This window comes from Pan paniscus, chromosome 11, assembly GCF_029289425.2.
Source record: "Pan paniscus chromosome 11, NHGRI_mPanPan1-v2.0_pri, whole genome shotgun sequence".
NCBI classification, from domain to species: domain Eukaryota; kingdom Metazoa; phylum Chordata; class Mammalia; order Primates; family Hominidae; genus Pan; species Pan paniscus.
This window is the reverse complement of record NC_073260.2, coordinates 9427618-9452636: the sequence shown is the minus strand read 5'-3', so window position 1 is coordinate 9452636 and position 25019 is coordinate 9427618. Positions and strand designations below refer to the sequence as shown.

Sequence of the window (25019 nt, the reverse complement as noted above, 5' to 3'; positions counted from 1 at the left end):
CACGCCCGGCTAATTTTGTATTTTTAGTAGAGACGAGGTTTCACCATGTTGGTCAGGCTGGTCTTGAACTCCTGACCTCAGGTGATCTACCCGCCTCGGCCTCCCAAAGCGCTGGGATTACAGGCGTGAGCCACTACGCCCGGCCCAACTGCTCCTCTTTAAACACTGTCCTCACATATTGCTTCCATTCTGGTACTTTCTGCAGCCAAGATTCCACTTTTCCCACTGTCTGCAGCACACTGCCACCTAGACATGGCCCCAACACCTGAAACAACATAGATGAACCTGGATTCACTGTTCTTCCTCCTAACTATATCCTCCTGCTTTTCCACTTCCCTAGACCTCTCCGTCCTCCCAGGAATGCAACTCTGGGAGCTGTCTTGGATTTCCTCTCCTTTTTGTTCCTGGCTTCTGATCAGCCCCGAATCTATGCAGTTTGTCAATGGTGGCATCTCTGTATCCATTCCTTGAACAAGGCCCCCAAGACCTTCTGCTAGGATCATTTCAAAGGCTGCCCACCACCCACCAGTTTTCTGCAAGGCAAAGAGTTTAGGGAGCTGTTAACAGGGCAACAGGGAACGGTGGGGGATGGTTGGAATATGAAGTAAAAGTGGGAACGTTTAAACTGGTACTTCTTTCTTATTTTGTCACGATGAACATTTAGTCTATTAAAGGCTCTGAAAAGTCCTGTAGTAAAGAAATCTGTAAAATCTATTTATCCCAGGGCTTCCCAAACTTACTTGAGCTCTGATTGCTAGTTTTAAAAATTTATTCATTATATTAAAATGCAACTGTTTCGTAATTTTATTTATTTATTTATTTTTTAGAGAGGGTTTCACACTATCGCCTAGGCTGGAGTGCAGTGGTACGATCATAGCTCACTGTAGCCCTGAACTCCTGGCCTCAGCCTCCCAAAGTGCTGGGATTACAGGCGTGAGCCACTGAGCCTGGCCTGAGAGCTTCTTTCATGGCCTCCTTATTAACGCTCTGCAGGACATCGTTTCAAGGTTCATTGGTTTAGAAACACTAAGCTAATTTATCTTTTATTTCTTTTTTTTGAGACAGAGTTGCCCTCTGTTGCCCATACTGGAGTACAATGGCACGATCTTGGCTCACTGCAACCTCTGCCTCCTGGGTTCAAGCAATTCTCATGCTTCAGCCTCCCGAGTAGCTGGGATTACAGGCGCCCGCCACCACGCCTCACTGATTTTTGTATTTTTAGTAGAGACAGGGTTTCATCATGTTGGGCAGGCTGGTGTCGAACTCCTGACCTCAGGTGATCTGCCTGCCTCAGCCTCCCAAAGTTCTAGGATTACAGGCGTGAGGCACCACGCCCGGCCTGGGCTAGTCTTTCTACCATCCTCCCTGTCTTCCAGTGGATCCTACACGTCTGACGACGACTTTCCTAAGGTCCAGCTCTGACTGCATCCGCGCCCGGCTAGAGGACCTTCCATAGCTCCTCAGTGTTTGCCACAGAAAACCCAGATGTTTCCCTACCTCGCCCCCATTGGCACTTCCCACTCTTGAGTGCCACATTTCACTATTAGGACTTCAGACATCTAAGCTCCAGCCACACCACGCCCATTTTTGGCCACACCCCCCATGCCATGGCAAGTTCTCCAGACTTCCTTAAGGAAGTGATCTCATTCTCCCCTGTCCGCCCCGTTCCTCTGTATCCCACCTCTGGCAAACACTGCAAGCTGCCTGCTTTTTTTTTTTGAGAGGGAGTCTCGCTCTGTTGTCAGGCTGGAGTAAAGTGGCACGATCTCGGCTCACTGCCACCTCCGACTCCCGGTTTCAGTGAGTCTCCTGCTTCAGCCTCCCAAGTAGCTGGAATTACAGGCATGCGCTACCACGCTTAGCTGATTTTTGTATTTTTAGTAGAGATGGGGTTTCACCATGTTGGCCAGGATGGTCTCGATCTCCTGACCTCACGATCCGCCTGCCTCGGCCTCCCAAAGTGCTGGGATTACAGGCGTGAGCCACTGAGCCCAGCTGCTGCTTGCTCCTTAAGTGTGTCTGCCTGATTTCCCTCCGGACAGGTGCCATATCATACGACCTGCATCCCCCCACTTCATGGGCCTTTACAAGACAGGAGCGCTATAGATACTAGATATTAAATGAATGGATGAAATGATCATCCTCCCTATCGTCCACTGCAGTGAAGCAAGCTCTCTGGAAGCTGTTAAGTTATATGAACCAAAAGTCAAAATATACAACCAAATAATAATCATACCATGAGTAGGATAAAAGCATAGTAGAGAAAGATCTGGAAGGCTGCTGCTGCAGCTTTCTTTTTTTTTTTGAGACAGAGTCTCGTTCTGTCACCCAGGCTGGAGTACAGTGGCGGTATCTCAGCTCACTGCAACCTTCGCCTCCCGGGTTCAAGTGATTCTCGTGCCTCAGCCTCCCGAGCAGCTGGGATTACAGGCGCCTGCCAGCATGCCCGGCCAGTTTTTGTATTTTTAGTAGAGATGGGATTTCACCATGTTGGCGAGGCTGGTCTTGAACTCCTGGCCTCAAGTGACCTGCCCGCCTCAGCCTCCCAAAGTTCTAGGATTACAGGTGTGAGCCACCATGCCCGGCCAGATCTGGAAGGCTTCTAAAGAAAGTTCTGGTCACAGAAAGAGAAGAGTGTGGCTAGGCACAGTGGCTCACACCTGTGATCACAGCACTTTGGGAGGCTGAGGCAGGAGTACTGCTTGAATCCAGGAGTTCAACACCAGCCTGGGCAACATAGTGAGACCCTGTCTCTACTGAAAAGTACAAAAAGTACAAAAGTACAAAAATGAGCCAGACATGGTGGTGCTTGCCTGTAGTCCCAGCTACTCAGGAGGCTGAGGTCGGAGGATCACTTGAGCCCAGGAGGTCAAGGCTGCAGTGAGCCATGATTGCACCACTGCACTCTAGCTTGGGCAAGAGAGCGAGACCCTGTATGAAAAAAAGGAAGGAAGGAAGGAAGGAAGGAAGGAAAGGGAAGGGAAGGGAAGGGAAGGAAGGGAAGGGAGGGAAGGGAGGGAAGGGAAGGGAAGGAAGGAAGGGGAAGGGAAGGTAGGAAGGAAGGACAAAGGAATAAAAATGATCAGAAGGAAGGAAGGAAGGAAGGAAAAGTGAAAGAAGAGTAACTCAGATATTATGGTTTATAAAAGGCAGGGGAATCCAGCAGACATGAAATGTCACCTTCAAATGTGTAGAGAGCTTTGCACGTCCCTATGGCAGGGAGGGGCTCCTCATCATCAAACTCGTCGTCAAAATCCGTGGCCAGCACCTTCACCTCACTCTCCTGACTCTGCTCCTCTGTGTAACTGCCATCTGGGCTGCTCAAGAAAGGAAAACACAAAGCAACTAAAGCGACTGACCCCAGGGAGGACTCAGATTGAGTCCCTGCGACTGGAGAGCGCCTGCAACCCCGCCCCTCAGCGAGTGCTGTAACTGAGGCCACAGTAAATCATCGCACGCTCAGATCACCCATCCCATGTGGAATTATAAATCTGCATCATGGAAAAAGTGACAGGTCAATCGCAACAGACATTTTGGCATTGAACAAGTGCCTTATGGTCATTCCAGATTCCAAAATTTAGAAATAAATACAAAGCCAACAGGCTCCCTTGCCAGAGGCAGGCGCTGTGCAGATACTGTACCTCTCACGGTCCTGGGCGCAGTTGTTGACTGTAGGTGGGTTCTGGCTGTCGTACAGTCCGCTCTGCCGGCGCGCCTGCTCGTTGCGTGCTGGGAGCCGGCCTTCAACCTCAGCCAGCCAGGCCTGGAGACAAAAGCAATGAGAGACTCCAACCTAAGGCCATCTGAGGGTCAGCCCAGAGTGTCCTAAGGTCCCAAAGGCCATCTGAGGGCCAGCCCGGAGCGTCCTAAGGTCCCAAACTCAGGGGCTACTCTTGGCCATTTAACCCAATGTGAGGAAGTCCACGTGGGGGCAGAATGGCCACGTTTTCTGCCTTCGACTGTTCAAATGTACTGAAGGACGGTTGCTTCCATTTCACCCGAAGTTGGAGACATAAAAACAAACTCATATTTATGTGGTTGCCCACGATGGGGCAGAAAGCACACTGGACTACGCTATCCCCTTGGGCTTTTAAGCAGCAGTGCAGTCTTGGATAAGTCACTTCTAGTTCCTTCTTGACCATGAGGTCGCCCTGTGATACCTGAAGGTACAGCCATGCTTAAGCAGTGACTCAGTTTGAAAGCCACACTTCCTATTTTTTAGGAGTGTAACTTTTTTTTTGATAGAAATGAAACTTGTACTTAAAAATTAAAGTAGATAAAATGATCTTCAGCATTTGAAACAGTATAAACAAGTTAAAGGAATAAAAATGAGAAGGCCGGGCGCGGTGGCCACGCCTGTAATCCCAGCACTTTGGGAGGCCGAGGTGGGTGAATCACTTCAGGTTGGGAGTTTCAGACCAGCCTGGCCAACATGGTGAAACCCTGTCTCTAATAAAGTACAAAAATTAGCTGGGGGTGGTGGTGAGCGCCTGTAATCCCAGCACTTTGGGAGAGGTGGGCAGATCACCTGAGGTCAGGAGTTCGAGACCAGCCTGGCCAACATGGTGAAACTCTGTCTCCATTAAAAATACAAAAATTAGCTGGGCATGGTGGCACATGCCTGTAGTCCCAGCTACTCGGGAGGCTGAGGCACGAGAATCACTGGAACTCAGGAGGTGGAGGTTACAGTGAGTCGAGATTGCACCACTGCACTCCAGCTTGGGTGACAGAGCGAGACTCTGTCTCAAAAAAAAGAATAATAATAAGAAAAGGACCGTTCTAAGTTCTAAATGCTCAAATGAACATTAACGATGGATTCTGAAAAGAATGGAAAAAGCTGGCCAGGTGTGGTGGCTCACGCCTGTAATCCCAGCACTTTGGGAAGCCAAGGCGGGTGGAGCATCTGAGGTCAGGAGTTCGAGACCAGCCTGGCCAACATGGCAAAACCCTGTCTCTACCAAAAATACAAAAAGTAGCCGGGTGTGGTGGTGCACACCTGTAGTCCCAGCTACTCAGGAGGCTGAGGCAGGAGAATCACTTGAACCTGGGAAGTGGAGGTCACACTGAGGTGAGATCACGCTACTACACTCCAGCCTGGGCAACAGGGCGAGACTTCATCTCAAAAAAAAAATGAAAAAAGCCATAGTTGACCCTTCATTGCTGAAAACAATCTATTCTGATTGGTAGAATCGGTTGCTAACGTATTTTTCCATGCTCTGTAGTCTTTAAACGTGGTATGGAGAGTGGGTTCAGGAGGCTTTTGTTGACAGCTTTTGAGTGCTCCTCTCCCTCCCTCAAGCTTTGATTATTTATGTTTCCTGCTTGTTTCTCCTTTGTGTTTGCTGCTGGTTCTCACACACACCCTTTCCATAATGGGCCTGCTGAGAGAACAATTGTATATTTCAGGGGATTTTTTTCATTGCTTCTTTGATTCACTGGGATAACGGATCGCTCTATACTCCCAATTTTATTACCATGAGATGAAGCAGAACAACTTAAAGTACAAAAAATACTGGCCAGGCACAGTGGCTCACAGTGGCTCACAGCTGTAATCCCAGCACTCTGGGAGGCCAAGGTGGGAGGATGGCTTAAGGCCAGGAGTTCAAGACCAGTCTGTGCAACAGAGCAAGACCTCGACTCTAAAACAAATAAAAAATTGAAAAATAAAAGTTAGCCAGGTATGGTGGCATGTGCCTGTAATCCCAGCTCCTCAGAGGCTGAGCCAAGGAGATCAAGGCTGCAGTGAGCTACAAGCATGCCACTGTACTCCAGCCTGGGCAACAAAGCAAAATCCTGTCTCTAAAATTAAAAAACAACCCCGCCAACCCCCCACCGTATACAGATACAACATTAAACATTGTCAGGTTTTACAGCCATGATTAAGATAGGCTATGATGAGAAGCAGAATGTTCAATGGCGAAGAGTGTATTTTTCCTTTGACCATAACTCATGAAACAGCCTGCCATTCCCACTGTGTACCTCCCAGTGAGAGGATCGTCAGGGCCGCACACCATTCTACACCGAGGAACACCTGTTCTTCGTTTCCAACAAAGCTTTCCACAACAGAAGTTTCATACCTCAAATTTCTGGGTCTCTAGTCGCAGTTTCTCTATATTTTGGCTGACTTCTGCTAATTTGTGATCCAAACTGGCTGGGTCTCCCATCTGAGGATTCTTTAGGTAGACATCTTTCATTTTTGTTATGGCATCTCTGAAAGAAAGAACGAGTAGAACGCTGTAAAGGTTATTCCATTTTTTTTTTTTTAGACAGTTTCACTCTTGTCACCCAGGCTGGAGTGCAATGGTGCGATCTCGGCTCACTGCAACGATCTTGGCTCACTGCAACCTTCACCTCCAGGGTTCAAGCAATTCTGCTGCCTCAGCCTCCAGAATAGCTGGGATTACAGGTGCATGCCACCACACCCACTTAATTTTTGTATTTTTAGTAGAGATGGGGTTTTGCCACGTTGGCCAGGCTGGTCTTGAACTCCTGACCTCAGGTGATCTGCCTGCCTCAGCCTCCTAAAGTGCTGGGATTATAGGCGTGAGCTACCGCACCGCCCGGCAAAGGTTACTCTTATCAGCCAATATTCTACCACTTTGAAAACCATATGAATGGAAACGTGGGAAGATTAGAGTATGGATAAGGGACTATTGGGCCAGCTTCCATTCTGGAAATTCTCTATAGGAATTCTGCTACCAAAGGCTATAAATAAAGAAGCTGATTTTTAAATTTCAGTTCTCTTCTCTAATGGTTATCTCCTTATTGTCCCCAATAACTGAGAAGCATAAATTAATCCTGCCCTTCCCTTTGCCACACAGATAAAATAAATAAATAAATAAAAGCCAATACTTTAAAATTTTTTAATTAATTAATTTATTTTTGAGACCAGGTTATGAGACTGGCTAATTTTTGTATTTTTGGTAGAGACTGCGTTTTGCCATGTTGCCCAGGCTGGTCTTGAACTCCTGGCCTCAAGCAATCCACCTGCCTCGGCCTCCCAAAGTGCTGGGATTACAGGCATGAGCCACCGAATCTGGCTTCAAAATCCAAGTATTTCCAACATGGTGAAACCCCGTCTCTACTAAAAATACAAAAATTAGCCAGGCGTGATGGCATGTCCCCTTAATCCCAGCTACTTGGGAGGCTGAGGCAGGAGAATCACTTGAACCCAGGAGGTGGAGGTTGCAGTGAGCCGAGATCACGCTACTGTACTCCAGCCTGGGCGACAGAGCAAGACTCCATCTCAAATAAAACAAAACAAACAAAAACCCCCAAATATTTCCACATGTGCATTCTTCATGCAAACCAAAGGTACAGCTGGCATCCTGGGTCTCATGGGCTGCATGTGCTCACCTGACGAAGAAGCACAGTCAATTGCTTTGGAAATGTTACACACCCATTTCCACTGTTAAGAAACTGAATCCATAGTTGGTATCCACGACAGGTAAGTGACAGAGCCTTAAAGCTACACACTGTGGATCCCACATCCTTCCTGAAATCATGTCTGGAAGCAGCCCATGGTAGCCCGGGCAGGCATCCCTAGAGAAGTTCGGGGCATGTTTGGGTTGAAGACCAAAGAGCTCTACTAATTTTACCCTTGTTGCAGGGCACTTTTGGTAGGCTTCGAGTCATTAAAAATTTAGAGCAAATGACTGCCAGGGTTAAGGGCCAACTTTGATGAGTGTCAGCAAAAGAAAATCCAAAGCAGGCCATACAATACAATAGAAGGCCAAAAGACAAACCAAAAGATACATTCTGAGTCATGAGAAATAGTTTAACTAAAAATATAGAAATAACAGGAAGAGAGCTTCTACAAGTCCTCACCACCCTCCACCTAAGAGGCTGAGACCCACTTGGACTTCCAGCCGCTTTATCTTGTTTCTTTCCTCTCTTCCTTCCTTCCTATCTTCCTTATTTCCTTCCTGCCTTCTTTCCCACAGCATGCATCATTCATTATTATTATGCTTATTGTTCACTGTCTGTCTCCTCCTGTTACAATGGAAGCTCTTGGAGGAAGCTCTATGAGCTCAAGTTACATTGTTAACTTGATGGATCCCAAGTGTCGAGGCCATCCTTGGCACATAGTAGATGCTCAATGAATATTTGTTAAATAAATACATATTTAAATAAACATTTAAAAATCATGTTTATAAATAATTTTTAAACATTTTTAAATAATGTTAAATGTTCTTAAAAATGTTTAAATAAACATTTATTTATTTAACAAATAACAAACATGACAAGCCAAGTGTAATGTTGTCCACCCTTATGATGTCCTTCCCGAAACCCGTCTCGTCTCTTGACTTCATGGCCCACACCTCCCACTACCTCCCTATTTCTCAGCAAAAGCCCTCAACAGAGTTGTCTATATCCATTATCTTTAGCTCCTCTCCTCCCAGTCTTTCCTAATCAATCTTTCCACATGTTTATCAACTTTATTGATCTTTTTAAGGAAGAACTTTTGGATCTGTTGAATTGTGTGTGTGTGTGTTTGTATATATATATATTTTGTTAATTATTTTTGAGATAGGGTCTTACTCTGTCGCCTAGGCTGGAATGCAGTGGTATGATCTTGGCTCACTGCACCCTCTGCCTCCCGGGTTCAAGCGATTCTCCTGCCTCAGCCTCCTGAGTAGCTGGGACTACAGGCGCCCCATCGTGCCCAGCTAATTTTTGTATTTTTAGTAGAGACAGGGTTTTGCCATGTTGGCCAAGCTGGTCTTGAACTCCTGACCTCAGATGATCCACCCACCTCAGTCTCCAAAGTGCTGGGATTCCAGGCATGAGCCATCATGCCCAGCCGCTTCTACTTCCTTTGGGCTTAATTTGCTGTTCTTTTTCTGACTTCTTGAGATAGATCGTAAGTGAGGATCTAAGTGAGCTAAGGCTCAGTGATTTTTACCTCTCTGTTTTTAATATGCATTCAGAGCAATAAATCTCTCTATATGCGTGGCTTTAAGGACATCCCACAAACTATATATAGAATGCATGTTAAAGTTCAATTCTATTTCATATATATGAAAGTCAAATGCTTTGGAAATGTTAACACACACCCATTTCCACTGTTGGTCAGGCTGGTATTGAACTCCCGACCTCAGGTAATCCGCCTGCCTCAGCCTCCCAAAGTGCTGGGATTACAGGCATGAGCCACTGCGCCCGGCCAATTTCTTAATATTTGTTATTGGTATCCAGCTTAATTGCAGAGTATAGATAATATAGTTTGAATGATACATTTCCTTTGATATTTATTGAGATTTGCTTTGTGAAACAAAGATATACTCAATTTTGAAAATGTTCTTATGTGAGCTTGAAAAGAGTGTTGATATGGTTTAGCTGTGCCCCGGCCCAAATCTTATCTTGAATTGTAGCTCCCATATCCCCATGTGTCATGGGAGGGACCCAGTGGGAGGTAATTGAATCATGGGGGCGGTTTTTCCCAGGCCGCTCTCGTAATAGTGAGTCTTATGAGCTCCAATGGTTTTATAAAGGGCAGTTCCCTTGCACAAGCTCTGCCGAATGCCGCCATGTAAGACATGCCTTTGCTCCTCCTTTGCCTTCCGCCATGATTGTGAGGCCTCCCTATCCATGTGGAACTATGAGTCCATGAAACCTCTTTTTCTTTATAAATTACTCAGCCTCAAATATGTCTTTATTAGCAGCATGAGAACGGGCTAATACAGTGTGTGCCCTGCAGTTGTTAGATGTTTATGTATTAGGTCAATGTTACTAAATGTATAATTTAAGTCTTCTATACTAACTTTGAGCACTTTTTTTTTTTTTTTTGAGACAGAGTCTCGCTCTGTTGCCAGGCTGGAGTGCAGCAGCACAGTCTTGGCTCACTGCAACCTCTGACTCCCCGGTTGAAGGGATTCTCCTGCCTCAGCCTCCCCAGTAGCTGGGATTACAGGCACACACCACCACTCCCAGCTAATTTTTGTATTTTTAGTAGAGATGGGGTTTCACCATGTTGGCCAGGATGGTCTCAATCTCCTGACCTCGTGATCCACCCCACCTCGGCCTCCCAAAGTGCTGGGATTACAGGCGTGAGCCACTGCGCCTGGCCCGAGCACGTTTTTTTTTTTTCCTTTCCTTTTATTCAGCCCAAAAGCCAGCCTTGTAACACCAGTTTCCTTTTGATTGGCCCTTGCATGGTATATCTTCTCTTCCATTTTTTTACTTCTACATTTCTAGAGCTTATAAGTTAGATGTGTCTTTTGTAGATAGCATACATTGCTTTGTGTATTGGGTTTTAAATTTTTTGGTCCATTCTGGGAATATCTTTTAATTGAAACATGTAGTTTGTTTACCTTTAACATATTGATTCATTTTATTTTGCAGACACTTATGTGCCAGGCACGGTTCCAAGCATGTTATGCACACTGATACATCAGCAGTAGTAACTGATAGAGCCAGATTTGACCCCAGGGTATCTGGAGTGCTTGGTATTTAACATCTATCATCCTACTTTGTGCTTTTTTCTTGGAGACGGGGTCTTGCTCTGTTGCCCAAGGTGGAATGCAGTGGTATACCTCTTGAGACAGATCCTTAGCTCTTGCTAGGAGTGAGGGTGTGTGTGTGTGTGTGTGTGTGTGTGTGTGTGTGTTTGACTGGCTTTTCCTACAGCTGTTTTAATGAACGCACCTTCCCCTCACAGAGGCCCTCCTCCTCTATGGCATCTCTGCTTTATGGCAAACGGGTTTTGATTTTTTTGTTTTGTTTTGAGACAGAGTCTCGCTCCATCACCCAGGCTGGAGGGCAGTGGCGCGATCTCGGCTCACTGCAAGCTCCGCCTCCCGGGTTCATGCCATTCTCCTGTCTCAGCCTCCCAAGTAGCTGGGACTACAGGCGCCCGCCACCACGCCGGCTAATTTTTTGTAATTTTAATAGAGACAGGGTTTCACCATGTTAGCCAGGATGGTCTCGATCTCCTGACCTTGTGATCTGCCCGCCTCGGCCTCCCAAAGTGCTGGGATTACAGGTGTGAGCCACTGCGCCCGGCTGGGTTTTGATTCTTAAGCAAATAGCTCACTGCAGCCTCCACCTCCCAGGCTAAAGCGATTCTCCCCACCTCAGCCTCCCAAGTTGCTGGGACTATAGGTGTGCCATCACACCCAGCTACTTTTGTTTATTTTTGTAGAGATGGGGTCTCACTATGTTGCCAAGGCTGGTCTCTCTCTCTTTTTTTTTTTTTTGAGATAGAGTCTCACTCTGTTGCCCAGGCTGAAGTGCAGTGGCATGATCATAGCTCACTGTAGCCAGGACCTCCTGGGCTCAGGTGATCCTTCCACTTCAGCCTCCCAAATAGCTGGGACTACAGGCGCAAACCATCATGCCTCGCTAGTTTTTTTCTTTTTTTTTTTAGGGGTTTTGCTATGTTGCCTGGGCTGGTCTTGAACTCCCGGACTCAAGCGATCTTCCTGCCTCAGCCTCCCAAAGTGCTGGGATTACAGGCGTGAACCACCATGCCCAGCCTGAACTTGAATTTCTTTTAATTTTTATTTTATTTTTAATTATTTTTTATTTTTATTTTTTTGAGACAGAGTCTTGCTCTGTTGCCCAGGCTGAAGTGCAGTGGCATGATCTTGGCTCACTGCAACCTCTGCCTCCCGAGTTCAAGCGATTCTCCTGCCTCAGCCTCCTGAGTAACTGGGACTACAGACATGTGCCACTGCACCCGGCTAGTTTTTATATTTTTAGTAGAGATGGGGTTTCACCATGTAGGCCAGGATGGTCTCGATCTCTTGACCTCAGGTGATCCACCCACCTCAGCCTCCCAAAGTGCTGGGATTACAGGTTGTGAGCCACTGCGCCTGGCCTTGAATTTCTTAATAAGTCATATTGATGCACTATACCTTTGATCCATCTCCTTCTGAATTTCTTTATTTAACTCGTCGACTTTCTGCTGCAGCTTTTTCCTTCTTTGTTCAGGTGGGAGGTTGCTGAAATCCTCCGGCGTTGCACCCTGCAGACACAAATATAAATGAGAAACCAGAAAGCCCAGGCTTTCCTTGAAAGAAGGCTGAAAGCAAAGCCTGCAGCCATGGGGGGTGCAGACATCTGCATGTGGCTTCATGAAATAGATTAAGCTCTTTCCCACTACACCCAGCCGAGATGCAAAAATCAATGCATGCAAACTGCATAAGTCCCATAAACCATTCCCAGTTCCATGGATGCTGGCCAGAATGCCCCAGAAAAAGCAGTGAGCAACGCTACAGTAAAGGAGAGTAAGAGATACGTCTGACTCTAGGGAGAATCCATGAAAAACACATTTTGAGACAGTCTTCTTCCTTTTCCTACCAAGTGTCACCATCAATGTCAGTGGCAACACTGAAGTGTTAATGAAATTTATGTTTCCTTAATACAAACCCCATCAACCACTGCACGCCTAGCTGCTGCCTTTTCCCTAGCGTGAGTATTCCTGCCAGTCTCTTCACACAGGCTGAGGCCAAAAGTCTCCACCCCTGTAAAGTGACAGATGGGACATCACATTCCTCAGAGAATGTGGGTGAAAAAGAACATTAAAAAAAAAAAAAATCTCTTCCCCTTACCCCATGCACGCCTCCCTCTGCTGCCTCTAAAAGTCTAGTTACTTTTTTTTTTTCCTTGAGACGGAGTCTCACTCTGTTGCCCAGGCTGGAGTGCAGTGGTGCGATCTCAGCTCACTGCAACCTCTGCCACCCAGGTTCAAGCGATTCTCCTGCCTCAGCCTCCTAAGTAGCTGGGACTACAGGCATGTGCCACCACGCCCGGCTAATTTTCCACAGTCTCTAACTCTTGACTTCAGGTGATCTGCTCACCTTGGCCTCCCAAAGTGCTGGGATTACAGGCATGAGCCGCCGTGCCCAGCCTAGTGACTTCTTTTAGGCCTTTAGGAAGCCTCTCAGAGTTCAGAGAGAATGCCCTCCCTGACCTCAAAATCAGTTTTCCACAGTGTACAAAACTCATCTCCACGGTTTTTAATCTGTCAGAAGAACTGCATTTTGATATCTTGATTCCCTTTTGAAAAGCAGCTGCTCTCTTTACGCTGTGCATGAGCTTTAAGGAGAAAGTATCAACAGTTTCAGCCTTTGACATATGCTTACTTGTTAGAAAGCTCTGGCTAAATTGTGATGTCAAGTGCTTTTACTTAAGTGAGGCTATGTTCATAAAGAGAGAGAAATTTCGTGCTGGGCACGGTGGCTCATGCCTGTAATCCCAGCACTTTGGGAGGCCGAGGTGGGTGGATCATAAGGTCAGGAGTTTGAGACCAGCCTGGCCAACAATGTGAAACACCGTCTGTGCTAAAAATATAAAAAACTAGCTGGGCATGGTGGCGAGCGCCTATAATCCCAGCTACTTGGGAGGCTGAGGCAGGAGAATTGCTTGAACCCGGGAAGCGGAGGTTGTAGTGAGCCGAGATCGTGCCGCCGTACTCCAGCCTGGGTGACAATGCGAGACTCCATCTCAAAAAAAAAAAAAAAGAGAGAGAGAAATTTCTTCAAATAACCAGGGATAAGCCAGGGCATTTAGAAAAGAGATTTTACTTTAAACCCTCAATTCTTTTGAAACAAGGGCAAGGCAGGCTTGGGGCAGGGTAGAAAGAGGAGACCCAGTTAATGTAATTCCAGAAGCAAGTTGCATTTGCCAAGCAGCTTACATGTGGGCTTGTGACTGGGTTCCTAGGCTGATTATGATAAAATGCCAGGGTGATGTGCTGGAAGTGTGTGATTCAGCAAATAGTTGACCACAAAAGGCCACGCAAAGACCTTTCAGCTAATGCTCTCAAAGACACACCCATCAGACACACTGACTGACTCTCTAATGTGTGTGTGTGTGTGTGTGTGTGTGTGTGTGTGTTAGAGATAAGAGTTGAGTGAAACCAGAATGGAAGTGACTATTCCTAATAGCAAACCAAAGAAGTTTAATTTGACTCTAAATCTAAGATGAAGCAAAACTAACCTTTAATATAAAAATAAAGACTTGTTTTCCATATACTATGGTGCTATAATATTTATTTGAAAACTGGATTATTGTGGATTATGGATTTCACCATGTTGGTCAGGCTGGTCTCGAACTCCCGACCTCAGGCGATCTGCCCACCTCAGCCTCCCAAAGTCCTGGGATTACAGGAATGAGCTACCATGCGCGGCCTCTTGCTACAGTCTTTTGTTAAAATATCAGAGCACTTTCGACCTCAGAAAACAGAATCTCTCTATCTGACCTCCACATGCCCTTCTTTCACCTGCCCAAGGCAGGATTCTGATTGTGGCCATATGATCCTCATTCAAGAGGCTTCATGAGGATCCTGCCCCATACCCTGAAGGAAGGAAGGCTGCACAGGGAGGCCAAGAAGAATCTGCACAGACAGGCCCTGCTGGGTGTCACTACCTGATCCATTAGGATGCGATCAGGCCGTTTCTGACCAATCTCATTTCCACATGGTTGTCCATACTTCAATCATGTTTATCTGATGAAGTCTCATAAAAGGCCCAAGAGGACACAGGGTTTTTGGGGAGATTCCTAGAGAGTGGCTGCCCGGGGAAGCCATGGATGCTCTGTGCCCCCTCCCCCATACCTTGCCCTAAGCATCTCTTCATCTGTATTTTTTATAATATCCTTTGTAATAAACCAGTAAATGTGGTGGCCAGGCGCAGTGGCTCACGCCTGTAATCCTAGCACTTTGGGAGGCTGAGGCAGGCAGATCAAAAGGTCAGGAGCTCGAAACCAGCCTGACCAACATAGAGAAACCCTGTCTCGACTAAAGACACAAAAAATTAGCCGAGTGTGGTGGCACCCGCCTGTAGTTCCAGCTACTTGAGAGGCTGAGGCAGAAGAATTGCTTGAACCTGGGAGGCGGAGGTTGTGGTGAGCCAAGATCACGCCATTACACTCCAGCCTGGGCGACGGGCGAGATTCTGTCTCAAAAAAAAAAACAAAACCCAAAAACAAACCAGTAAATATAAGTGTTTCCCTGAGTTCTGTGAGCTGCTCCTGCAAATTAATTGAACCCAAAGAGAGGGTCATGGGAACCCCAATTTGAAGCTAGTCCATCAGAAGTCCTGGAAGCCTGGACTTGGAACTGGTGGGAAGGAGGGGGCAGTCCTTCAGGACTGAGCCCTCAACCCCCAGGATCAGCCACTATCTCCAGGTAGATAGCATCAGAATGGAATTGAATTAAAGGACACCCAGCTAGTGTCTGCTGCTTGATATATAGCGGAAGCCTCCACATATTTGGTCACAGAAATCTTCTCTGTTGATTGTCATAGTGGAACAGCAGAGGAAAAACGGTTTGAGTCTTATCAAATGAGCATGTTTTCCAGAACTGAAAATTTTTTAAAAGCTGGAATACAGCAAAACACAATGCTAAGATACACTGCTTCAGAAATCAGGAAATCTAGGCCAGGCGTGGTAGCTCATGCCTGTAATCTTGGCACTTTGGGAGGCCGAGGCGGGTGGATCACCTGAGGTCGGGAGTTTGAGACGAGCCTGACCAACATGGAAAAACCCCGTCTCTACTAAAAATACAAAATTAGCCGGGCGTGGTGGCGCCCGTCTGTAATCCCAGCTACTCAGGAGGCTGAGGCAGGAAAATCGCTTGAACCCAGGAGGTGGAGGTTGTGGTGAGCCGAGATTGCGCCACTGCGCACTCCAGCCTGGACAACATGAGTAAAACTCCATCTCAAAAAAAAAAAAAAAAAAAAAAGTCACGAAATCTGGCAAGTGGTCAACATTCACCTCGTTAATATGTGCTGAGCCTTGCTATGTGCTGTGAGTCCAACAGAACTTTCTACAGTGATGGCAATGTTCTATGGCCGCTGTTTCCAACACAGAAGCCATGTGTGGCTGTGAAGCATTTGAAATGTGGCTGGTGAAATTGTGGAACTGAATTTTTAAAAATTTATTTAATTTTAATTAATTAAAACTCAACAGCGGTTGGGCGTGGTGGCTCACACCTGTAATCCCAGCACTTTGGGAGGCCAAGGTGAGCGGATCACCTGAGGTCAGTTCAAGACCAGCCTGGCCAACATGGTGAAACCCCGTCTCTACAAAAATTAGCCAGGCATGATGGCAGGTGCCTGTAATCCCAGCTTCTCGGGAGGCTGAATCAGGAGAAACGCTTCAACCCGGGAGGCAGAGGATGCAGTGAGCCAGGATCATGCCACTGCACTCCATCCTCAGTGACAGAGCGAGACTCCATCTCAAAACAAAAACAAAAACAAAAAACTCAATAGCTACACGTGGTAGTGGCTACCACAATTAACAACAGCTTTAGCCTCTGTGCAGGTGTATAAACAGGTGCAAAGAAATCTATCAGTAAAACACATTGTACTGATGACTTATAAATAGATAAGAAAACAACAAAGACAGGCCATAACAGGAGGAGTTGGTATGGGAAGAGAGGGTCATATACATGTACCTATGTTTTAAGTGGCTGGAGTTCTGTAAGAGAACCTTGTTCTATGTACTAATAAAATCAAACCTGGCCGGGCCTGGTGGCTCACGCATGTAATCCCAGCACTGTGGGGGGCTGAGGTGGGCGGATCACCTGAGGTCAGGAGCTCGAGATCAGCCCGGCCAGCATGGTGAAACCCCGTCTCTACTAAAAATACAAAAATTAGCTGGGTGTGGTGGCGCACCCCTATAATCCCAGCTACTCGAGAGGCTGAGGCATGAGAATCGCTTGAACCCAGGAGGTGGAGGTTGCAGTGAGCCGAGATCGCGCCACTGTACTCCAGTCTGGGGGACAGAGCGAGACTCTGTCTCCTAAAAGAAAAAAAAATCAAACCCTTGCTTGTTGACAGCTTCCCCCGACCCCAAAATAGCACAAGCTCCGTGTAATACTACCTCTTCAGATTTTGGGTTTTTTGTTTTGTTTTATAGTTTTTTTTTTTGAGACAGGGTTTCATTCTATCACCCAAGGCTGGAGCAGCCTCGACCTCCTGGGCTCAATCAATCCTTCTGCCTCAGCCTCCAGTATAGCTGGGACCACAGGCACAGACCACCATGCTCGGCTAATTTTTGTATTTTTTTGTGGAGTCAGGTTTCACCATGCTGCTCAGGCTGGTCTAGAACTCCTGGGCGCAAATGATCTGCCTGCCCCCACCTCCCAAAGTGCAGAGATTACAGGCGTGAGCCACCACACCTGGTCCCACATCTTTTTTCTTTTGTCTTTTTTTTTTTTTTTTTCAGACATGGTCTCACTCTGTCACCCAGGCTGGAGTGCAGGGGCGCAATGATAGCTCACTGCAACCTTGAACTCCTGGGCTCAGGCAATCCTCCTGCCTCAGCCTTCCAAAGCACTGGGATTCCAGGCATGAACCACCGTGCCCAGCCAGCGCTTCACTTCTTTGTTGCCTTCAAGGTAATGATATAAAGCAACAATTCAATACCAAGTTGGTAAAATAATTTGTATTTCAAACAGAAAGACTGCCTAAAAATATTACCTTTTGCTCCTAGCACCCAGAAAAACAATGAATAAAGGGAAATAAGGAAACCCTGGCAGCTGAGAAGGCCTCCTAGTCAATAGATCCAGTTTCTCCCAAGTTCATACTGCAGATGAGCTTGTAGTTCATTTAAGTATCTAGATCTCTTTCCTTCATGTAGAGACCTTAATCAAAGACTCTTCTCAGGATTTTATTTCACAGCCTAAGAAATGTTTATTTAATTTAATAAAATACTCTTTTTCTTTAAGGTTGGGTCCATTACCAAATACTAAGTCATGTTGAAAAAATTATGTATATACATACATATGTCTATATATCTATATCTATATCTATCTATCTATATATATATATCACCATAAAATACTATCCTAGGTTATCAATAGTGTGCTTATAGTGCTGATCTTACTCCTAGTAGAACTGTCACAGTTGATCACTGTCCATTATTTTAGGATATTCTTAGCTGTGGAGTTTGAGAAGACTATGAAACTATTATACATATTTGAAGTATAGTTATAGGTTATGTTAGTTACTTTTAATAAATTTAATGATTAGTTTGACTGTTGACTAGGCATATACAATTAAGTAGAAACGACACAAAACACTGAGTGAATAATTCTAAAAAGGCTTAGGAGGCTCTTTTCATTGTCCATGAAATCATCTTGTGGCCTCTTGAATCAGCTATGCACAAGGCACCAACATATCTACGTCGCACCATAAAGATTCCACAGTCTTCTATTCCCACAGGTGGCCTCAAACCTGGGTAGCAGCTGCTGGCTGGGATCATTCCTGCACAGCTCCTCCAGGCTCTCAGATTTTTTCATCTACTTCTATGGTTCTCAAATAGCAACATTTTTCAACTATTAATTTACTTTTATTCAAAATGATCCAACAGACACCCCCCAAGATTTAATATTTACGTTCATATATATATATTTGGAGACGGAGTCTTGCTCTGTCACCCAGGCTGGAGTCCAGTGGTATAATCTCGGCTCACTGCACCCTTCACCTCCCGGGTTCAAGCAGTTCTCTGCCTCGGCCTCCCGAGTAGCTGGGACTACAGGCGCACGCTGCCACGCCCGGCTAATTTTTTGGTTTTTTGTAGAGACAGGGTTTCACCGTGTTGCCCGGGTTGGTCTCGAACTCCTGAGCTCAGGCAATCCACCCGCCTTGGCCTCCCAAAGTGCTAGGATTACAGGTGTGAGCCACTGCGCCCGGCCTTTACGTTAATATTTATATAGACACTTTAACATTTGTCCTCCTCTTAAGGCCCCAGGAATAACACCAAGTCGTGAGTTAAATGTTAATTTTCTTAGCAACTTGAAAAGATTAAGATCACCTCTATTAGATTCTGGACCTTTGCATCCAAGAAGTCTAATAAGGAAACACCAACAAAAGCACACGTAAGAGAAACACAAACCAAGTTAACTTTGAAGATACGTTGTGCATGGCATAGCATTCATAAAAGACACGCCAGAAAACCTGATTAGACTCAGGACATGCATGGAACAATTGTGCTTACCAGCTTGAGAGAAAGCTTCATGTAAAAATTGGAGAGGTATGGGAAAAATAGAGAGAAAGAGAGAGAGAAAGAGAAAAAAAAACAACAACACATCAGAAGAAGAGGAACTTGGTCAGTTCCGCCATATTAAAATAACACACACGTCTACCCGCTGATTTATAAAAATGACTCGTAGCAGATCTGTGCAAAAGTTCACAAGAAGGGCTGCTCCCTAATAACATTTTTCTTAGGCTCCACGTTGCCAGAGCCAAAGATCAGATAGAAAAGGAGGGTTTCTGTTACAGGCCTGTACTGGCCACCTCAGCCTAGATGTAAATTAAAGTAAGCTTATAGTCAGTGACACATAATGACTATAAAAGAAAAAATACAGGGCCGGGTGCAGTGGCTCACACCTGTAATCCCAGCACTTTGGGAGGCCAAGGCAGGTGGATCACCTGAGGTCGGGAGTTCGAGACCAGCCTGACCAACACGGAGAAACCCTGTCTCTACTAAAAATACAGTATTAGCCGGGTGTGGTGGTGCACACCTGTAATCCCAGCTATTCAGGAGGCTGAGGCAGGAGAATCGCTTGAACCTGGGAGGCGGAGGTTGCAGTGAGCTGAGGTCGCGCATTGCACTCCAGCCTGGGCAACAAGAGTGAAACTCCATCTCAAAAAAAAAAACAAAAAAAAAAAAGAAAAAATATAATCACACAACCTTTTGTTCTCCAAATTTCCCATGGAAAGTTTTATACAGACTAAAACAAGTCTGAACACCAATTACTTCCATGACAGGAAAGTAATATTTTAATCTTAAGGAGCTCTAATAAATATAAACATTGACATGAAGGCAAAGTCTGAAATTGGTGAATTGGTAACAAAGGGCTGACTAGCATTGCTCTAAGAAACTACCTGCAGGACCCAGAATGCCTCTCGCAGCCAGGCTAGAGGACAATATTCTCTCCCACCCGAGAAGTGTGTGCCACCCCTTGCTCCGTGGAGGGTGTCTGCTGATGCTTTCTATGAAACTCAGCCCTGTCCACAGGGGTTATTTGGAGAATTATCCACTGTGACTGCTCTTTTTTTTCTTGAGACAGGGTCTCACACTATCGCCCAGGCGGGAGTGCAGTGGCGCAATCTCGGCTCACTGCCACCTCTGCCTCCCAGGTTCAAGCGATTTTCCTGCTTCAGCCTCCTGAGTAGCTGGGATTACAGGTGCCTGCCACCACGCCCAGCTAATGTTTTGTATTTTTAGTAGAGACGGGGTTTCGCCTTGTTGGTCAGGCTGGTCTTGAATTCCTGACCTCGTGATCCGCCCGCCTCCCAAAGTGCTGGGATTATAGGTGTGAGCTACTGTGCCCAGCTGTGACTGCTCTTTTAAAAGTATTTATTTACTTATCAATTTGCTGATTTTTGGTTTTGTTTTTGGAGACAGGGCAGGTTGTATGGTGGCACAATCCCAGCTCACTGAAGCCTCAACCTCTAGAGCTCAAATGATCCTCGCACCTCAGCCTCCTGAGTAGCTGGGACTACAGGTACGTGCCACCACGTCCAGCTAAGTTTTGTACTTTTTGGTAGAGATGGGGGTTTCACCATGTTGCCCAGGTTGATATCGAACTCCTGAGCTCAAATGATCCACCCACCCCAGCCTTCCAAAGTGCTGGGATTACAGGTGTGAGCCACCACACACAGCCTAAAAAACTAATTCTTAATTTAAGATTGATTCAAAGTTGACACTTCCTTGTAAATAAAAAATAACCTTTTAAATAAATTGTCCCTATATAGAAACATGAGATTTTAAAGGAAAGAAACAGAAAGACAAACTTTTGCAGGGGGAAAATGGTACATACAGTCACATTCCTGACTGTCTGACATGGGCAGTCTACAGTGATTCCAGCCCGCCTGTGAACTTGAGCATAGATCTACTTATCACAACCGGAATTCATTGTACGCACAGACAAGACTTATGGTGCACAGCAGAAAACTCCAAGTATCTTTCCTACAAGGCACACTATCATATACAGATATTTTCTCACACATTATTGTCTAAACATTGCTAATTCAAAGAACTAACATTTCAACTAGATACACTATTTGCTCTCTACTCGGCTACTTTCTTTACGCAAAGTTATATATTCTTTCTTAAGCATTCCACAGACAGAGTTCTCACCTCAAAATATTGTATAGGAAGATTATTAACACTTCATAGTAAAAACGAGTCATTAGGATTGAACAGAAATCCCCATTGAATAGGAAATACCAAATTCTCAGACAAATTCGACTTTATTTGTGACGGATGATCTATTAATACAAGAAGTGCCATCACAGTACGTGGAATTTCTTTTTAATCATTATATACTGGTTTTCAGTCTGAAGTTGTAAGCCAGCCAATTAGAATTTCTCTTAAAATTAGAAAGCGAAATCATTGGCTAAAATAATAATTTTGAAGATTTCATTAAGTGCATTGCTAGACACCTGAAGAATTAAAAAGCTGTCAGTTTCAGGCGACAGTTAAAGAGCCGTGGGAGCCACAAGCGTCAATAACACATGGGGAACACAGCCCAGGCGAGTCCATGTGTTATTGGACAGTCACAGTACTAACCTCAAGTACAAAGAAAGGGGACAGTGAAAATAAATATATAGATATATAGAGAGAAGCAAAATCATTTTACTGTGCTAGGAGATCGCTCATGCTTCCTTGATTTGTTTGTTTGTTCTCCAAGCTTTAGGGCATAACTCCCTTATGGATCCATTTGTTACAAACATGGATATGGGTGACTGAGCTACACTGCCGTCTGTAAGAGCGTCACTCTCCCGTGACCACGCACTGCAGCTGTGTTTTATGCGTGAAATTCTGCGGTAAAGTCATACCCAATGGCATCTCAGACGGCAGTCACAGTCCCTTTAAAGATTTTACCAGAACTAGAATGAAAAGAGAAAAAAAACAACAACAAAAAAAAAAACAAGCTCAGCTCACCACTGTTATTAGAAAGTTTGCTTCCTTTATTCATGCAAGCTTTTCGGATAAAGTTCCGTATGGTTGAATTTATACAATTAGGCTTTTCTTTGTTTTTTTTTTTCCTGGTGTCCAGTTCTGTCAATTAAGAATTTCATTTCGTAGTGTGGAAGCATAACAAGTGCCTCTGGGTCCCCAGTCTTGGTGCTGTGAATGGGGTTAGTGGCTGTGCCATGACTGTATGACCTGGCCATCACAGGTGAACTTACAACATAGTCCCTAGCCTCAAAGGCATACGTGGGTTTCCCTACCGTCCTCTTCATGAGTTCTTTGTGAAAACAGAAAGACTGAGTCTGCCAATAACCAGCAAGAGAACAAGATAAAATAAATAAAATTAACCATAAGACTTTAACATATGACAAACAACTGGTAAGGATTTTCAAAATCTTTTGGTCAACTTTGATGGTATTTTTCCATACAATGAACTCTAAAATATGAAAAACGTACATCCATATTTTAGATATAGAAGTCTCTTGCACAGGCCAGAAAATGAAACTTTAATTTAAGCAATAAAATTCCCCTTTGTAGACTGCAAATAGAGAACATGCTATCTAGTTTCATTTTTCTTCAACTTACGTAAAAATGAAATAATGGTTAATGTTCTGGGGGCATCTTTAAACATATTCAGTGAAACAAAATTTCCTTACAAATGTCAACAGCTTACAACAAATAACATTTTATCCTGTTTAATTATTTAGAAACAAAATCAGTTATGCTGAGATATGTTTGCATGGGATTTACATACTCTGATAATAGAAACAATTATTGACATCTGAATCTGAAAGCTGCAAAACATGATAAAAGACATAATAAAATCACAGATTTGTTATTCTCTCAGGAACTTTTTCGAGTTAAATTATCGTTGGCATAATGCTGTTAAGTTACAAAGTAGAATAAATGAGAAGGTAGGAAGGGCTGTACCATGTTGGTCACGGAAGCTGTCAGCCATGCCATGGATGTCCCATGCAAGATCCATGTTGAGACTGCTTAAAAATGAAATCTATTTCTCCAAACTTTAGATTTGCTTTTTGAGCTTGTGCTTCCTCTTTTTTTGCACTGCTATGTCCTAGAGGAAGGAACATTAATTCTGACCCTAAGAACAGATTGACCAAAAGTGAGGAAAGCAAAACTATTTCTCTATTTCTTTACGATTGCTTCTAGTGGGTATATGTATGTGGTTTAACCTCAGGAAAATAAACACATCATTTGGGAAATTTTTTTTAACAAAGATTTGCTGAGCACACGTTTGAGGAGTAAGAAATAAAATTCATACTGCTGATTATGGTAAAACAGAGATTTTCCTTTAAATCATCAAAAGAACCAGTTTCCGATTCCCATTTCACTGTTTTAAGTGTTAATCTTTTTTTTTTTTTTTCTTTTTTTTAGACGGAGTCTCACTCTGTCACCCAGGCTGGAATGCAGTGGCATGATCTCAGCTCACTGCAACCTCTGCCTCCTGGGTTCAAGCGATTCTCCTGCCTCAGCCTCCTAAGTAGCTGGGATTACAGGTGTGCACCACCATGCCCAGCTAATTTTTGTATTTTTAGTAGAGACAGGGTTTCACCATGTTGGTCAGGCTGGTCTCAAACTCCTGACCTCGTGATCCACCCACCTCAGCCTCCCAAAGTGCTGGGGTTACAGGTGTGAGCCACAACGCCCAGCTTATCTTTTTCTAACCATCCTTTTCTTACATTTATTGATTACTGAATTCTTTGGTCTTTTTCTAAATAGTTAGAGAATATCATGAACCACAGATTCACAAACCATTTTTGGCCAACAGACTGTGTAATGTTAAGAGAAAACTGGAATAGACACATAAACAAATGGTAAACAATCATGAATATTCATCATGAGAGTCCAAAAAAATACAGAGATAATATATAAATATAACACATGAGTGCTTGGTAAAGCGGCAGAGATGGGTTAACTGACAGTTCATATGAAACTTTCAGTCTAGCAAAAACACCCTTGTCTTGGAAATTCTTGGATTAACAATGAGTGGAGTTCTAAACGCCAGCATCGTTGAGCCAAGAAGCTGCAGATTACTCAAGTCCTAATTATACATCTCAGCTCAATCCATCATCCACTTTTGAAGCTGTATTCTGCCTTCCACCAACGGCTTTTTTCACATCTTTAGGAAATTACATTTCTAATTCTTAACCTGATATGATAGATAGCATTAAAGCAAGATAATTCAAGATAATTCTACCAACTATAAATTTGAGATTCTCATATTAAAGGAACTCTGCATGTGAGGAAATATTGTTTTGTCCCCTATTTTTAAAAAGCATTGATAATAAACTTGTTATCAATTATGAATTTACATTCTTTACTTTTTTTTTTTTTTTTGGAGAAAGGGTCTCACTCTGTTGCCCTGGCTGGGCTCCAGCAATCCTCTCATCCCAGCCTCCGCTAGGACTACAGGCACATGCCACCACGCCTGGCTATTTTTTCATGGGTTTTTTTTTTTCTTTTTTGAGACAGAGTCTTGCTCTGTCGTCCAGGCTGGAGTGCAAATAGCGTGCGTGATCTTGGCTCACTGCAACCTCCACTTCCCAGGTTCAAGCGATTCTCCTGCCTCAGTTTCCCGAGTAGCTGGGATTACAGGCACCCGCCTGTAATTAGCCGGACATTAACCATGCCCGGCTAATTTTTGTATTTTTAGTACAGACGGGGTTTCACCATGTTGGTCAGGCTGGTCTCGAACTCCTGACCTCAGGTGATCCGCCCTCCTCGGCCTCCCAAAGTGCTGGGATTACGGGCATGAGCCACTGTGCCAGGCCTCTTTTTTACACAGAGTTGTTTTTGTGGAAATACGATTGTCAGGTTAACAATGACTACTGTTATTCTTTTACTGGTAACCAGCTGTTGATTCCAAGTCTAAGAAGGACATCTCTCCTCTAGTTAATTAGTTGTAGTTTAGAATCTTTTCCCAGGCCAATGTGTCAGTTGACACTCAAGAAAGGATGGCATCCACCTCTGGCTTTGGGGCACTACCAGGTACTATTTGGAAAGAAGTAACCCAACCGTCAGTTGACTGGAGAGTCCAGGAGAAGGGAAAAGTAAAACTTATGTTTGTA

At 44.7% G+C, this 25019-nt stretch overlaps 1 protein-coding gene across 29 annotated transcripts in view; it reads right to left on the bottom strand.

Annotated features, from left to right (window-relative positions):
- The window catches only part of FNBP1 (formin binding protein 1), a 157042-nt gene that overhangs the window by 9605 nt on the left and 122418 nt on the right, over positions 1-25019 (bottom strand). For 7 of the 29 annotated variants that reach the window (XM_063594142.1, XM_063594143.1, XM_055117122.2 and 4 more), the window contains 4 exons: positions 11856-11965; positions 6078-6210; positions 3642-3763; positions 3181-3320 (listed from right to left, as the gene is read on the bottom strand). In XM_063594142.1, coding sequence (XP_063450212.1) covers positions 3181-3320; positions 3642-3763; positions 6078-6210; positions 11856-11965 — 505 coding nt within the window. Of the gene's footprint in view, positions 1-3180; positions 3321-3641; positions 3764-6077; positions 6211-11855; positions 11966-18945; positions 18961-22148; positions 22233-25019 lie in introns of all 29 variants that reach the window. The other 22 variants (XM_034929268.3, XM_034929266.3, XM_034929271.3 and 19 more) reach the window with 5 other exon arrangements.